Below are 17,149 nucleotides of genomic sequence, written 5' to 3'. Positions count from 1 at the left end.
TTGCCCACAAAAAAGAAACCTGCCCCCATCGGGGAGGTGGAGTTCCGGATCAGCCCGGCAGCTAATGAGTCCCGGATGTAGGTCTCCATTGATTCGCGCTCAGGTCGTGAGAGGTTGTACAGCCTGCTGGACGGGAACTCAGCGCCTGGAACCAAATCAATGGCACAATCGTACAGACGGTGCGGGGGAAGGGTGAGTGCCAGATCCTTGCTGAAGACGTCAGCAAGATCGTGGTACTCAACCGGCACTGCCGTCAGATTGGGAGGGACTTTGACCTCCTCCTTAGCCTGTAAACCGGGAGGAACCGAGGATCCTAAAACACACCCGATGACAGGTTTCGCTCCACTGAACCACCACCCCAGACGGCCAATCAATCCGGGGATTGTGCTTCAACATCCATGGGAAGCCCAAAATCACGCGGGAGGTAGAAGGAGTTACAAAAAACTCCATCTCCTCCCGATGGTTTCCAGACACCAGAGTTACTGGTTGTGTCTTGTGTGTGATTAAAGGGAGGAGGGTGCCATCTAGTGCCCGAACCTGCAATGGCGAAGGAAGCGCCACCAGAGGGAGCCCTACCTCCCCGCTCAGGATTGTGACTGGGAGTCGTGTGGCAATCTGTGTGTGTGTCTCACTTGAATGTTTTGACCCCCCCTTAGCCCAGTCTCTAAGGGCGAGTGTTTTGGCCGTTTGGGGCAGTTTTTCTGTATGTGCTCTTTTGAGCTGCAGAGAAAACACTCCCCACGGATCAGCCTCCTCATTTTGGCCCTGTGCATTTCCCTAACAACGTCAGCAGGGGGAGCTGTTGCCCCACAGAGCGCTGCGGCTGTGGAGCGTGGGGAGGGCGGCCCCTTTTCGAACCCGGAAGGGAGAGGGGCGGCGCGTATCCGGTCACGTCCTTCGCCTCGCTCCCGACGGCGTTCCTCCAACCGATTGTCTAACCGTATAACGAGATCGATAAGCCCATCTAAATCCCGCGGTTCCTCCTTAGCTACCAGCTGCTCCTTCAGGACTAACGACAGTCCGTTTATGAAGGCGGCGCGGAGCGCAACGTTATTCCAGCCGGACCTCGCAGCCGCGATGCGGAAGTTGACTGCATAAGTGGCTGCGCTCTCGCGTCCCGGTCTCATTGACAGCAGCACAGTTGAAGCGGTCTCTCCTCTGTTAGGGTGATCAAACACTGTTCTGAACTCCCCCACAAACCCAGTGTATGCTGATAACAACCGTGAATTCTGTTCCCAGAGCGCCGTAGCCCAGGCGCGTGCTTTACCCCGAAGCAGAGCAGTCACATAAGCTATTTTACTAGCATCTGACGCGTACATGACGGGACGTTGTGCGAAGACGAGCGAACACTGCATAAGAAAGTCCGCGCACGTCTCCACACAACCTCCGTACGGCTCAGGAGGGCTTATGTATGCTTCAGGGGATGGTGGGAGGGGTTGTTGAACCACCACTGGAACGTTCATATTCTGCACAGGGTCGGCAGGAGGACGAGCTGCAGCAGCGCCCTGAGCGCTCGCCGCCATCTGTGCGGAGAGAACCTCCACCCTGCGGTTCAGGAGGATGTTTTGCTCGGTCATCTGATCTAACCGAGCCGTAAAGGCGGTGAGAATGTGCTGCAGCTCACCAATCACGCCTCCTGCAGACGCCTGCGCTCCCTGCTCTCCCATTGGTCGTTCAACAGCCGGGTGACGCCCTCAGAGTCCATGACGCTGGCCGAGATATCCTGTTGGGAAAGTGTAGTGACACAGACCCACAACAGGGGGCGCAAATGAACCGTCAATAGATGAGCCAAAAGGTAACAATTTAATGTTGTGAATTGTGCACAACGAACATACAGACAATCTCAGAATATCATTACAGTCAAGCCACAAAGGTGACGTGTGGGCAGGCTCGAGGATTGAAGACGTCCGTCCTGAGAAGAGCCGGAACCACACGATTTCCGCCAGCCACAGAACCTGGTGAATGCTGGAGCCGCCAAGTCCCGAATTCCCAGGTGATCACCGTCCCCGACTGTCGGATCTGGTACTGCTGGCGAAGAACAAAGACAGTCAAGTGTGGGTGTGTGTACACCCAGTAACAACAGCGGTGGGAATGCCACCTCCACCTCTCACTCAATATGTTGCAGCGATCCCTCAGAGGAAAAAGAGTGCCGTCTTGCACAGCCTCCACAAAAAGGACCGGTACTCCTCACAATAAACAGATTTACAAAAGGCTGAGGATATTACCTCCAATGAAGTATGATATCTCGGCGATGAGGTGGAGATGACGTCTGGGTTTTATGGAGTGAGATGATGAAGAATGAGTGACAGCTGTCAGGAAGTAATGAGTAACAGCTGTCACTCCCGGCTGAGTCCGTGGCGGCAGCGCCCTCTCGTGCCTGAAGCCCGCACTTCAGGCAGGGCGCCCTCTGGTGGTGGGCCAGCAGTACCTCTTCTGGCGGCCCACACAACATTTTTTTTGTATTGGTCTTAAGTAATATTCTAATTTTCTGAGATACATTTCATTAGTCGTCAGTTGTAATCATCAAAATTAAAATAAACATTTGAAATGTATCAGTCTGTGTGTAAGGAATGAATATAATATACAAGTTTCACTTTTTGAATGGAATTACTGAAATAAATCAACTTTTTCCATGATATTGTAATTATGTGACCAGCACCTATAGATTTCTCTGTTGGCCAGCTGCTGTTTTTTTTTTTTTTAAACTCAAAATTGTGGGCACAATAGTGCTGATTCAAAAGTTAACTGTTTGCCGATTTCTGACGTGTTGGATGCACGCCTACTATGGAGTATTTGACTCCAAATTCCACTGCCTGTCCTGCTTGAGTCTGCATGAACTGGATAAATCCTCCTGTCACAGGAGGGAACTTGAGCTCAGGCTCCAGAGGCCAACTTGGCAGAAGGACAACAACTCGTAGCACTTACTGGAAACTGAGACCATGACTGTTCTCATTTTTGTTGCAGTTGTATTTATTGACCCCAAAGCCACCAGAATGTCTTAATGGACTTTTACACACTCCATGTGACAGACATGCAACACTGCTGCAGTCACAGAGAAAAAGAAAATCAGCCCTCGTGTGTGATGTTCTGTATTTCTGATTGATTTGTTCTTGGGGTTGAGCAAAACAGTTGCATTCCAGGCTGTTAAACAAAATATGATTTTATCTGTGAAGCCCAACATGAAAAACATATAATACAGATCACCTAGTATTTCTTCTGTTTATCTTGTTGATTAATGCCGACAAATGATACTGTATTTGTTGTCTTTCTGATGCCTGATTCCGTTTTTTTCTCTCTGTTTGAGGTGTGGTGTTTGCTTAACTGTAACCCTTCCGTCCTGTGCACCAGGAAAATTTCCTGTATATTTGTTTTGTAAATTGTTGTATAAATTGTGTTGGTAGCATGGCCCAAGCAGAGGGTCACCCCTTTGAGTCTGGTCTGCTTGAGGTTTCTTCCTCAAATCATCAGAGGGAGTTTTTTCCTTACCACTGTCGCCTGTGTGCTTGCTCTGGGGGTTGGTAAGGTTGGACCTTACTTGTGTAAAGCACGTTGAGGCAACTTTGTTGTGATTTGGTGCTATATAAATGAAAATAAATTGAAATTACATATAAAACACATCTCAGATGAATAACCTAAAAACGTGTTATTACATTGTGACATAGCTTTACAGAGGCTGTGTTCACATTACAGGTTGAATTGACCTAAATCAGATTTTTTTTTTCTTTCTTTTTTTTTAGTAAAAAATCACACACAGGTGTGAATTTTGCAGAAATAGTGATGAAAGGTATTGGTATCATGCACAGTGTAAGTTCTAGCCATTCTTTAAGTCAGTTTTCACTGTCCTATTCTGTAGATCTGGGTTTGATTCCTGGTAACGCTAACTGTTAAGATACTTCTTCTGTATTGTCTCAGCCCAACCAGATGTAAATGGATACTGGTCCTGGCTGGGAAAGGAACTTGTGATGGACTGGCATCCGGTCTGGGAGTAGATGAGGATTCTCATTGGCGTCACCGAAATCTGATGATAAGCATGGCACTAATGGGCCCAAGGCATATATAGAACTTTTGTTGGCACCACAGGTGGCAAATATGTCTGTGGAAAACTACTGAAGCAAAACAAAGGGTTTGTTTTTCAACTGATGTGAATCAAAATTAACCACCATCTAATGACTTCATCCTCCTTATGCATACTTTTAATTTGGTTTTCATTGTTTCTGTGTTATTGTCATAGACTCTATATATACCCAACAAACCTTCCATGACATCACTCATACGTTTGCAAAAAGACTAAAAGCCATTTTGAAACTCAAAAAGTGCTGCTCTGGGTGTTGCCATGTTGGCAGTACTTACTACACCTACATCCTGGCCAACCCATAAATGGGTAAAGTGGTGGGACATGGGTGAGACCCTGTGTGAGTTGTGTCGAATGAAGCCTGAACATACCCCCATCTCAGTTAGCTGAAATAACAGCTAACAGATTAACCTTGGTTCAGGTGTTTTATTAAAGTATATTTTTGTGGCCTGGGTGGTGTTTTTCATAACAGGTGTCGTGTGGGTTTTGAAAATTATGACAGTCTTATTTCCTCAGTAATTGTGGATTAACTGGTCCTCGCGTCATCTAATATACAAAAAAATGAATGTTTATAGGTTCAATGGTATGAATATTTCATGAGGTGAAAGTTGGAATGTTCCATTCAATGAGGCAAAGGCATGCAGGCACGTGAACAATCGTGGAGGCCGGGACCTTCAGCCACGTCCCACCGCAATCGACCCGAGAACCGGCACAGCCTGGGGCACAATCGAAACAAAGGTATCCCACCAGGTGGCGCTCTCGGTCGGAGGCATGCGGGCACGCGAGCAATCGTGGAGGCTGGGACCCCCAGCAATGTCCCACCGGAATCGACCTGAAAGCTGGCACGGCTGTGGTGTAATCGAGTCATGAAACCTCGAGCTCAGTAGGCCCACTATGTGACTCGCATTCCATGCCCAGCTCCAAGCCAGTGAGCCAGGCTTCTTTACCCATTTAAGGTTCGAGAATAGGTTGAGGTCTTTTCGGCTACAAGGCCTCTAGTCATTCACTTTACCAGATAAAACTGCGAGTGGGGAGCGCCAGCTATCCTGAGGGAAACCTTGGAAGGAACCAGCTACTAGATGGTTCAATTAGTCTTTTGCCCCTATACCCAGATCGGACCACTGATTTGCACGTCAGGACCATCTGCGGGCCTCCACCAGAGTTTCCTCTGGCTTCGCTCTGCCCAGGCATACTTCACCATTGTTGGGTCATATCGCATGCGCTCACGCTCCACCTCTCCGTCGGAGTCAGCGAGACAGGATGGTGGTGGGCTCGGTTGGTGGATGCCAGGGTGGTAGCACCGCCGAGATGGATACCCTCACGCCCACCCGACCGGGATCAATGTGCGAGTCCATGCAAATTAAAGCCTTTTGGTGGCTTTTGATATGCTTGCTCGCTGTGCCTGTGTGCTAGTCAATAACACTCATTTCAGACACACTGTTTTTCCTCACACTGCCACACAAAGCTGTTTTCTGGAGCCAAGGTGCTCGGTTTTGCTTCACAACATGTATTTGATGCAAATTAATGTGTGCTGACAGAAGGGTTGAAGGCCTGAAGGCTTTCATGATCAGCTGCCTCACGCCTGCTTCACCTGCTGTGAAATCAGACAAATTCCTCTTGCCATGAAAACTGATTGTATAAATACTGTAAATCTGTTAACAAAACATACATTTCTTCTCAACTGCTGTGTCAACTCCTTCTGAAAAGATGTAGAAGCTACGTGCTCTAACGGGGCGCACAGCGATGCCAGATTGGGGAAAATGCATTTTTCACTGGCTGGTGATCACAACTCGATCACACAAACAGGTTCAACTTCCGCAATTGGTGACAACACAGCTTCTACAATATTTATGTGTGTAAATATACATCCCCAATTCCAATGAAGTTGGGACGTTGTGTAAAATGTAAATAAAAACAGAATACAATGATTTGCAAATCCTCTTCAACCTATATTCAATTGAATACACCACAAAGACAAGATATTTAATGTTCAAACTGACAGACTTTTTTGTTTTTGGGCAAATATTTGTTCATTTTGAAATGGATCCCTGCAACATGTTTCAAAAAAGCTGGGACAGTGGTATGTTTACCACGGTGTTACATCACCTTTCCTTCTAACAACACACAATAAGCGTTTGGGAACTGAGGACACTAATTGTTGAAGTTTTGTAGGTGGAATTCTTTCCCATTCTTCCTTGATGTACGACTTCAGTTGTTCAACAGTCCGGGATCTCCGTTGTCGTATTTTGTGCTTCATAATGCGCCACACATTTTCAATGGCCGACAGGTCTGGACTGCAGGCAGGCCAGTCTAGTACCTGCACTCTTTTACTACGAAGCCACGCTGTTGTAACACATGCAGAATGTGGTATGGCATTGTCTTGCTGAAATAGTGCAGCAGCTAAGAGAATATTTAGAGCAAAATCATGCAAATGGTGATACAAGCACTAAAGTTGGCACAAATACTCCTTAGACATTACTCATTTGAAAAAACCGACTGGCCATTTGAATTTTCAATAGGCGGCCAGGTAGGGGTCAATTGAAGAATTACACAGGGGTCTAAATTAAAAAATGCTCAAATCATTTTGAAAACTACACCACATTATTTGTATGATCGTAAAGATTACAAAAAGGTATCATTTGGACTGTCTGTGACTGAATGATCAGGAGTTATGGGTTAAAAAGCAGACAACCCGTGGGTTGGAGAGGAAATGGCGTCTCACTAGTTTAGAAGATCTTCACTTAGCCTGGAAAAAGAGTCTGTTGCTCTATAAAAAAGCCCTCCGTAAAGCTAGGACAGCTTACTACTCATCACTAATTGAAGAAAATAAGAACAACCCCAGGTTTCTTTTCAGCACTGTAGCCAGGCTGACAAAGAGTCAGAGCTCTATTGAGCCGAGTATTCCTTTAACTTTAACTAGTAATGACTTCATGACTTTCTTTGCTAATAAAATTTAAACTATTAGAAAAAAAATTACTCATAACCATCCCAAAGACATATCATTCTCTTTGGCTGCTTTCAGTGATGCCGGTATTTGGTTAGACTCTTTCTCTCAGATTGTTCTGTCTGAGTTATTTTCATTAGTTACTTCATCCAAACCATCAACATGTCTATTAGACCCCATTCCTACCAGGCTGCTCAAGGAAGCCCTACCATTATTTAATGCTTCGATCTTAAATATGATCAATCTATCTTTATTAGTTGGCTATGTACCACAGGCTTTTAAGGTGGCAGTAATTAAACCATTACTTAAAAAGCCATCACTTGACCCAGCTATCTTAGCTAATTATAGGCCAATCTCCAACCTTCCTTTTCTCTCAAAAAATCTTGAAAGGGTAGTTGTAAAACAGCTAACTGATCATCTGCAGAGGAATGGTCTATTTGAAGAGTTTCAGTCAGGTTTTAGAATTCATCATAGTACAGAAACAGCATTAGTGAAGGTTACAAATGATCTTCTTATGGCCTCAGACAGTTGACTCATCTCTGTGCTTGTTCTGTTAGATCTCAGTGTTGCTTTTGATACTGTTGACCATAAAATTTTATTACAGAGATTAGAGCATGCCATAGGTATTAAAGGCACTGTGCTGCGGTGGTTTGAATCATATTTATCTAATAGATTATAATTTGTTCATGTAAATGGGGAATCTTCTTCACAGACTAAGGTTAATTATGGAGTTCCACAAGCCCACAGTGTCTTTTTCCCATGAAAAAAAACTACATTAATAAAAACTCATTTACATTCTTGTGCAAATTCATGTAAATCCATTATTCAAAGCCACAATCTTTTTTTTTTTACAATGAAAGAAAGCCTAGATTAATGAAAGAAAAGTCACATAATCTTGTCTAAAATCCTGTTTGAACAACACAATGTTTATTTTCCAGAGAGAAAAATTCTTGCGGTGTTTAATGAGGGCACAGTTCCTTTTTCCCGTTCTTTCAGGTCTGTTCATGAAGCCAGCGACAATTCCACGAATTCTTGTCCTTATCAGACGTTTTCAAACCTTTCTTGCCATCTTCTCTCTGTCTGATGTCGCTCCATGACACAGACATACTACAAAATTGTTCTTTTAAAAACTTGAGAACTCTAAAAGTTTGTGATGTCCACATGCTACGTTTGCATCTCGCAGGAGCCACAAAGCGTGACCGCAGCAACCCGCCAGTCCCGCTTTACGACAACTGTTGTAACAGCCAGGCTTTGAGTGCCATTTATCCTCTGCGAAGTTCCGCGGATTCGAGGAATCTGATTTGTATCTGTAACACACAGATCAGTGTCCGTGGTCTTATAAAACTTGCACAATGTCGTAAAAAGACCTTTTACAAACTCAGTGACGATCACAATTACAGACTATAACACTAACAACCCCCCCTCCCCATGATGAAAGCCACAGAATTTTCACAGCCCTGTGTATGACTTTTGCTTTCCATGGTAGAGTTTTAACTTGCACTTGTAGATGTAGCGACGAACTGTGTTAACTGACAATGGTTTTCTGAAGTGTTCCTGAGCCCATGCAGTAAGATCCTTTACACAATGTCGGGTTTTAATGCAGTGCCGCCTGAGGGATCGAAGGTCACGGGCATTCAGTGTTGGTTTTCGGCCTTGCTGCTTATGTGTAGAAAGTTCTCCAGATTCTCTGAATCTTCTGATTATATAATGGACTGTAGATGATGGAATCCCTAAATTCCTTGCAAATGAATGTTGAGAAACATTGTTCTTAAACTGTTGGACTATTTTTTTCACACAGCTGTTCACAAAGTGGTGATCCTCGACCCATCTTTGCTTGTAAATGGCTGAGACTTTTGGGGATGCTCCTTTTATACCCAATCATGACACTCACCTGTTTCCAATTAACCTGTTCACCTGTGGAATGTTCCAAACAGGTGTTCTTTGAGCATTCCTCAACTTTCCCAGTCTTTTGTTGCCACTGTCCCAGCTTTTTTGAAATGTGTTGCAGGCATCCATTTCAAAATGAGCAAATATTTGCATGAAAACAAAAAAGTCTATCAGTTTGAACATTAAATATCTTGTCTTTGTGGTGTATTCAACTGAATATAGGTTGAAGAGGATTTGCAAGTCATTGTATTCTGTTTGTATTTACATTTCATACAACGCCCCAACTTTATTGGAGTTGGGGTTTTATATATATATATATATATATATATATATATATATATATATATATATATATATATATATATATATATATATATATAAAGCCTGCTGAAGCCTGAGTATCTTCATCCTGACACACCATCTTGTCTACAGTTAGCCCTTTAATGAACTAGCACCCAGCTATAGCCTCAGTAACAAGAGTGTAAACATGTTTCTCTTCAAAAGTTGGGTGAATTGCTTGCTTTTGGAACCAGGCTCAAAAGGCAAGTCAAGGAACTCAGGCAGTAAATGAAGCTTCTTCCCTCTTCCTGGTGTCTTCATTTTTTAACAACCGGATTTATTGCATTCATATATATATATATATATATATATATATATATATATATATATATATATATATATATATATATATATATACTCAACAAAAATATAAACGCAACACTTTTGGTTTTGCTCCCATTTTGTATGAGATGAACTCAAAGATCTAAAACTTTTTCCACATACACAATATCACCATTTCCCTCAAATATTGTTCACAAACCAGTTGAAATCTGTGATAGTGAGCACTTCTCCTTTGCTGAGATAATCCATCCCACCTCACAGGTGTGCCATACCAAGATGCTGATTAGACACCATGATTAGTGCACAGGTGTGCCTTAGACTGCCCACAATAAAAGGCCACTCTGAAAGGTGCAGTTTTGTTTTATTGGGGGGGATACCAGTCAGTATCTGGTGTGACCACCATTTGCCTCATGCAGTGCAACACATCTCCTTCGCATCATCCGCGAAGAGAACACCTCTCCAACGTGCCAAACGCCAGCGAATGTGAGCATTTGCCCACTCAAGTCGGTTACGACGACAAACTGGAGTCAGGTCGAGACCACGATGAGGACGACAAGCATGCAGACGAGCTTCCCTGAGACGGTTTCAGCAGCTGTCCGAGTGGCTGGTCTCAGACGATCTTGGAGGTGAACATGCTGGATGTGGAGGTCCTGGGCTGGTGTGGTTACACGTGGTCTGCGGTTGTGAGGCTGGTTGGATGTACTGCCAAATTCTCTGAAACGACTTTGGAGACGGCTTATGGTAGAGACATGAACATTCAATACACGAGCAACATCTCTGGTTGACATTCCTGCTGTCAGCATGCCAACTGCACGCTCCCTCAAATCTTGCGACATCTGTGGCATTGTGCTGTGTGATAAAACTGCACCTTTCAGAGTGGCCTTTTATTGTGGGCAGTCTAAGGCACACCTGTGCACTAATCATGGTGTCTAATCAGCATCTTGGTATGGCACACCTGTGAGGTGGGATGGATTTTCTCAGCAAAGGAGAAGTGCTCACTATCACAGATTTAGACTGGTTTGTGAACAATATTTGAGAGAAATGGTGATATTGTGTATGTGGAAAAAGATTTAGATCTTTGAGTTCATCTCATACAAAATGGGAGCAAAACCAAAAGTGTTGCGTTTATAAAGCCTGCTGAAGGACATACTGGAGTCCAGTATCTTCATCCTGACACACCATCTTGTCTACAGTTAGCCCTTTAATGAACTAGCACCCAGCTATAGCTTCAGTAACAAGAGTGTAAACATGTTTCTCTTCAAAAGTTGGGCATTTTAACATAGGCTTCTATGTGAATTGCTTGCTTTTGGAACCAGGCTCAAAAGGCCAGTCAAGGAACTCAGGCAGTAAATGAAGCTTCTTCCCTCTTCCCGGTGTCTTCATTTTTTAACAGCCGGATATATATATATATATATATATATATATATATATATATATATATATATATATATATATATATATATATATATACACTGTTAACAATACACAGAATACTAAATTTAGAAAAACTAGGGACATATTGGCGATAATACTTCTATAACTCCTCTTTAAAGAAGGAAAAGTGGCTGTTTAGGTGGTTTGAATCCCTGCCGTGTTGTGCTCCATTCAAAAAAGCTTCACGTTGTGATTTGCTGTAGATTTTTGATGACTGCTGTCAGCTAACCCTCCTTACTGTTTTTTTTTTGACTCTGCGTGAGACAGGACAGATCCAGTCGGAGCCGGGAGTTAAAGTCGGCGTTGTGGGAGAGATTCAGCTGCTGCTCCGCAATCAAACACTCTGAAACTATTCAGCCATTTTTTAACGCCATTATTGTAACCACTTATTTCTCCAAACTGTTTGAGTACTATTAATCTGGTAACAAGCGTGTGTTCCGACGGCAGTTAAACCAGAGAGACGAGAGGAGGAGGTAAGTGTGTGTACATAGGTGGAATTTACGGGTTTAACGACATTTTAACACCAAAAACCCGATGAGAGCGTCCACGACACGCTTTCTACCATGTCATAGTTGGTGACACCGTGCGGTATTTTGCTTCATTTATTTATCTGGCCGTTTCCGTTCGAATGCGTACACGTGGTCTGTTTCAGCTAATGCGATCATATATTTTTTATTTTATAGATATTTGAGGTGACGGTTGCCCACTCCTCCGTAAGAAAAGTAGCCATTGGGCACCGCTGCTCGTTTGAAGGCGGTCGCTAAAGGGGTAAAATTACACGCAAAGAAAAAGTGTCGATGCAGTGGGAAAGTGGACATGTATTGCAGTTTGTTTTGACCCGGAGCACAAACAAGTTGAGGGGGTTTTATAGGCGAGAGAATGTACCTATTACGGTTCACACTCTCACAAGTGCCACTAGCTTAGCTTATGACAAGCTAAAAGTGGACGCTCTCTAGAGGTGGGCGGATCGATCCTAATGTCGATACCAACGCTGGTATTGATATTGAACGTTCCTCGTGTAAAAAGATCGATACTCAGGCTTTTTTTTTCCGCTCCCGCACGCACTGACTGCTGCGCACGCAGATTCATCAAAGTCTACTTTCTGGCTGTAAGAGCTCACACAACACCGAGCAGCGCATCCTGTATTGTGGTTTGTCAGTTCTCTACCTCAGGAGATTTTGTTTTAAGTTGTGTTGAGTGATATTTTTTTAAACAAAAATGTTGATTGTGATAAAGTATTTTGTTGTCACGTACAATGTTTGGCGAAATTCGATCCTAGGTCTATTGGATCCTTTGGATCTATGAAGCTTAAATATGAAAAAGTATCGGTATTGATATCGGCGATACTGGGCCTGTATTTACTTGGTATCGGATCAATACCAAAATTCCCGGTATCACCCACCTCTACGCTCTCGTTATGGACGAACAATTTTCCACAAATTCTGGGGATTCTGTGTTAGTACGTGCCCGTGGCCGATGTGCTTGATGAATTCCTGCGCAAAAAGTAGTTCCCAGATAATTGTGATATATTCCTGTGAGATAATGAGTATATCTCATCTAAATCGATTCTAAAATTTACCCGTAATAAAATTATAAAGAGAACTGAAGTTTTAAGAGTGGCTGTAATAAATATTAAAAAAAATTAAAAGTTTTTGAGCATTGTAGACATTGACACAGTGGAGTTTGATATGGAAGAGTTCAGAAAGATACGATTGGAATGTTTTGATTACCATTTACAGTTGGCGATGAAAGACTTGGGTGTTAACTTCGTGTTAAAGTCACAACAAGAAGCTGCACTGAAAGAGATCTATGTGGGAAGAGACATTCTGTGTGTTGTCGCTCCGAGAGCGGCACGCTGAGCAGTTTCGTGAAAGTAGTCCGGTGAGCTCAATCTGTGGGCGCGAGCTATCCCACAGTGCCAAAATAGCAGAGATGTTGGTCCAGTGAGAGCAGCACTCTGAGCAGGGTGACTCTGGTTAGCTGTGTACGCTAATACCAATGTGACGTCTCCCATTACACCGACAACCAGCCCTGAATTGGGCCAGATACTGGCCTCTGTCTCATAGCCTGTGATTGGTTGGTGGCCGAGGTACTGACATCAACCTCACTTTGATGTGGTGCAAGCAGTGTTCTCCTATCAGTCGTTTAAGAATGGGAATTCCAGCGCCGCTCTCCAATTGGTCGTTTTGAAGTGGGCATTCCCACTCCAAAAATGGAGGACAGTATCTGTCCCAATTCAGGGCCGGTTGTTGAGTTAGTCTCCCATTTGCCTCGTCTTCTCTTCTCCACTGGGAACCAAAAAAAAAAAAAAAAAACTGTTTGTGATTGCATCTGCAATTGCAGTCCAAAACAAAATGGTACACCATTTCTCAGTGTGAAGTTATGCCATGTATATATTGCACAATGGGAGTGGTTGTCCCCATAAGTGGTCAAATCCTGCAATATCACGCAGGGTTCAAACGATACTGCGCTACCTTATTGAGCAGCGCAATCTTGTTTGAGGGTGGGCACTAAAGGGGTAAAATATGATGCATATGATGTAATTTCTCTACTTCCGGGGACAGAAACATGCCTTCCGCTCTATCATTGGTGGAAGCCCACGGCATAAGCCAATTAGGATCATTAACCCACGTTGTGGCATCGCTGAGGTCTTTCTGGACAAAAGCCCACCAAAAGCAGACAAACTAACACTGGACAGAAGCACGAATGGCGAAATAAGATTATTCCAGTGCACAAAAATAGATGTCTAACAAGTCAGAGAATCAGGTGCTCAAAATTAATTATGTATGTTTTTGTTTTTTATTTATTTATTTGTTTCTTTATTTTAATCAATTTAGGTTTGCAAAGGGACTATATGACCAATTTAGAAACACTTCCATTATAACTTTTACACTTAAATTTATATTGATATACTGTTACAGTGAAGGGATTCAGTTTACGAGGTCTGTTAGAAAAGTATCCAACCTTTTTATTTTTTTCAAAAACCATATGGATTTGAATCACGTGTGATTGCATCAGCCAAGCTTGAACCTTCATGCGCATGCGTGAGTTTTTTCACGCCTGTTGGTTGCGTCATTTGCCTGTGAGCAGGCTTTGTGTGAGCAGTGGTCCACCCCTCTCGTCGGATTTTTATTGCGAATAAATGTCTGAACGATTTGGAGCTTTGCTGCATCACTTTTTCCCAGAAACTGTGAGAGACCTCCAGGTGGTAACCATTCGGAAAATTCAAATGGCTTTGAGGGACGATTTTATGGGGATTACACAGATTAAGGAGTGCTCCAGCCAGTTTAAAGACCGCCCACAGCCGCTCCTCTTTCCATGACAAAAACTCCTGTAACAGTGGAATGCATTTCCAAACTGGACGCTCTGTTTTATCCGGAACGTCCTCTGACTAGCACAGGAATTGCGGAAGACGTGGACATCAGCACTTTTTTGGCACATTGAGACAGACGTGCGGAGGAATTCCGCGTGTCGTGGTGGAGCCACATGGCACAAAGCAACGCCGTGATGAACAAAGCCTTCACGTTGGAAATGATCTGGTTGTTGCAGTGGGGTTTGAGCGTGTCGATCGGCGCTTGGAGCGCAGCGTGCTCTCAGCAGCTGTGGGCGGTCTTTAAACCGGCTGGAGCACTCCTTAATCTGTGTAGTCCCCATAAAATCGGCCCTCAAATGATTTGAATTTTCCGAATGGTTACCACCTGGAGGTCTCTCACAGTTTCTGGAAAAAATTGATGCAGCAAAGCTCCAAATGGTTCAGACATTTATTCGCAATAAAAATCCGACGAGAGGGGTGGACCACTGCTCACACAAAGCCTGCTCACAGGCGAATGACGCCAACAGGCATGAAAAAACTCACGCATGCGCACGAAGGTTCAAGCTTGGCTGATGCAATCACATGTGATTCAAATCCATATGGTTTTTGAAAAAAATAAAAAGGTCGGATACTTTTCTAACAGACCTTGTATATCATGATATGAATTTTAAGTCATATCGCCCAGCCCTACTTTGTTGTACTTATTTTAACCCCACCCCCACCAAAAAAAAAAACAAAAACTGTTCACTGTCCACTGTTTGCTGTTTCTGTACTCTGGCAAAACAATTTCCTTTGGGATAAATGAAGTTGATCTTATCTTAAAATAAAGTAACTTCTCAAGGCCAGGGCTTCTCAAAGTCTGGAGACTAATTAGGCCCCCATCCACACTGGCAGACTCTTAATTTATCACACAGTGCTCTCCCATCACATTGGGCAACAGCTCCAGCAGGCGACTGCAGACTTCCCTTTCCCGGGCCATATTGACCACCTCTGACTAGGGGATCCCGAGGCATTCCCAGGCCAGTGTGGAGATACAATCTCTCCACCTAGTCTTTGGGTCTTCTCCCAGATGGACGTTCCTGGAACACCTCCCTAGGGACCCTTACGACAAAGAATTGTAATTATGGCTTGGTGTTTTACAGTTTAAACATGAAATTTTTGCTATGATAATCAACAACCAATGTCACACTGCCTTCACTCAGATTGGCAATCACTGTGTCGCATTGCTCATCATTTGCATAAAGTCTGTTTTATGCAAATTTCGACCAATGTGAGCCGATATCGGTCAGGCCCTAGTGCAAACAATTGTATAGATTCACTGTTTCAGTCTTTCTTTTTCATATGTGTACAGGGGCCATGGCCTTCCTGGGGAGTGCAGTTCGGAGCATTGTGTCAGCATTGCGGCCTCCTCTGTGTCCCTTGTATCGGGCAAGTGTTCGGTCCTACTGTATTGAGCACACAAAGGAAAAAAGTGTTCCCTATAAGAAGACACTCAAACAGGAGGGGACCTCATCTGGGCCCACAGTACCTTTACCCAGGTTAGTTAAATGATAGGTGGCATTTGAAATGGAACCTAGCGTCTACTCTTGACTTTCACTAACATTTCTTTTCAGCATCCGAGTTTGAATGATTGGTTTATAGATTGCATCGGTTTTATGCCAATGTGAAAGCAATGTCCTTTACTCACATGTAATTAATTGGCACCTCCCTCAGGTCAGCGGATATGGTTGTAATTGGAGGAGGCAGCCTTGGCTGTCAGACTACATACCACCTCGCTAAAATGGGTATGACCAATGTCGTTCTTCTAGAGAGGGATCGGCTTACGGCTGGTACCACCTGGCATACCGCAGGTAACACCATACGTATATAAAATATAAGGATTGGAAAAAGTGTTTATACCGAGTTTAATTATTACCATTCAGTGCCATACTTTATGCTTTCACAAGGGTAACTCAAGCTGATTTTGAATCTATTGCTTGTAAACCTTACCGAGGAACTCCTTTTCCACTTCAGGAATTTGTGGGGCATTTTGGGGTCCGACACCTTTGCGCATGTCTCCACCATAGGAAACAACCCTGCAAGGTGATTCCTGTCGACTTTTTTTTTTAAGTCGAAATAAGTCTCTGCTCTGGGATAGGTACTTATGGAACTGCTTGTCAGGGGTTGTTGCTGATCGGTCCTTAACTCTCACAGGATAGGATGACAACAAGCACCAAGCCAGACTAACTGACCCAAGTAGAAGAATCTTAACAGAATAGCACAGGCGACAGATGAACCGATGAGGCGGTACAGGCGTTGTTGACTTTCTTCTCAATGGACAAGGTCTAGCAAGGATTTGAGGTCTTAAAGAGGAATTATAAAGTCTACATTGTGACTGAAATTGTTGCAGAATTACTATTACATTACTGCACATGAAGCTGCATGAGTCAGGTGAGTGATCACCGCAATGGAGACAAAACAGCTGAGATGCCAATTACAAGGCTCTTTCTCTAAACCGTTTGCAACATCTGGGAAATTAGTTAAGTTCCAGTAGCGGAAACAGACCTAGTTTTACTGCTGCGTGTCACATGTGTACTTCATTTGGTAATCTTGTCAAAGTCTTGCTATGTACTTCTGCCTAAATATTTTTCTATGTGTGTTTGAAACTGCACGTGTTCTTTAGGACTACTCTGGCAGCTTCGCCCCAGTGATGTTGAGGTGGAGCTCTTGGCCCACACCAGGAATGTCATCAGCAAAGATCTGGAAGAGGAGACAGGTCTTCACACTGGGTGGATCCAAAATGGAGGCCTCTTCATTGCCTCCAACAAGCAGAGACTGGATGAGTACAAGCGCCTTATGTCGGTAAGAATCAAGATCAGATTTACAGGCATGAGAATTC

At 43.7% G+C, this 17,149-nt stretch overlaps 1 protein-coding gene across 2 annotated transcripts in view; it reads left to right on the top strand.

Moving 5' to 3' along the window:
- Positions 1-11,238: 11,238 nt before the first annotated feature.
- Positions 11,239-17,149, top strand: part of sardh (sarcosine dehydrogenase) — a 98,720-nt gene continuing 92,809 nt past the window's right edge. The window contains exons 1-4 of one of the 2 annotated variants that reach the window (XM_034192279.1): positions 11,239-11,431; positions 15,623-15,809; positions 15,985-16,121; positions 16,934-17,112. In XM_034192279.1, the coding sequence (XP_034048170.1) occupies positions 15,628-15,809; positions 15,985-16,121; positions 16,934-17,112 (498 nt within the window). In that variant the 5' untranslated portion in view covers positions 11,239-11,431; positions 15,623-15,627. Of the gene's footprint in view, positions 11,432-15,622; positions 15,810-15,984; positions 16,122-16,933; positions 17,113-17,149 lie in introns of those variants that run through there. The other variant, XM_034192280.1, reaches the window with a different exon arrangement.

Source organism: Thalassophryne amazonica, chromosome 17 (genome assembly GCF_902500255.1).
Source record: "Thalassophryne amazonica chromosome 17, fThaAma1.1, whole genome shotgun sequence".
In the NCBI taxonomy this organism is placed as follows: Eukaryota; Metazoa; Chordata; class Actinopteri; order Batrachoidiformes; family Batrachoididae; genus Thalassophryne; species Thalassophryne amazonica.
The sequence above is the reverse complement of the archived record's forward strand: the minus strand, read 5'-3'. Positions and strand labels throughout refer to the sequence as shown.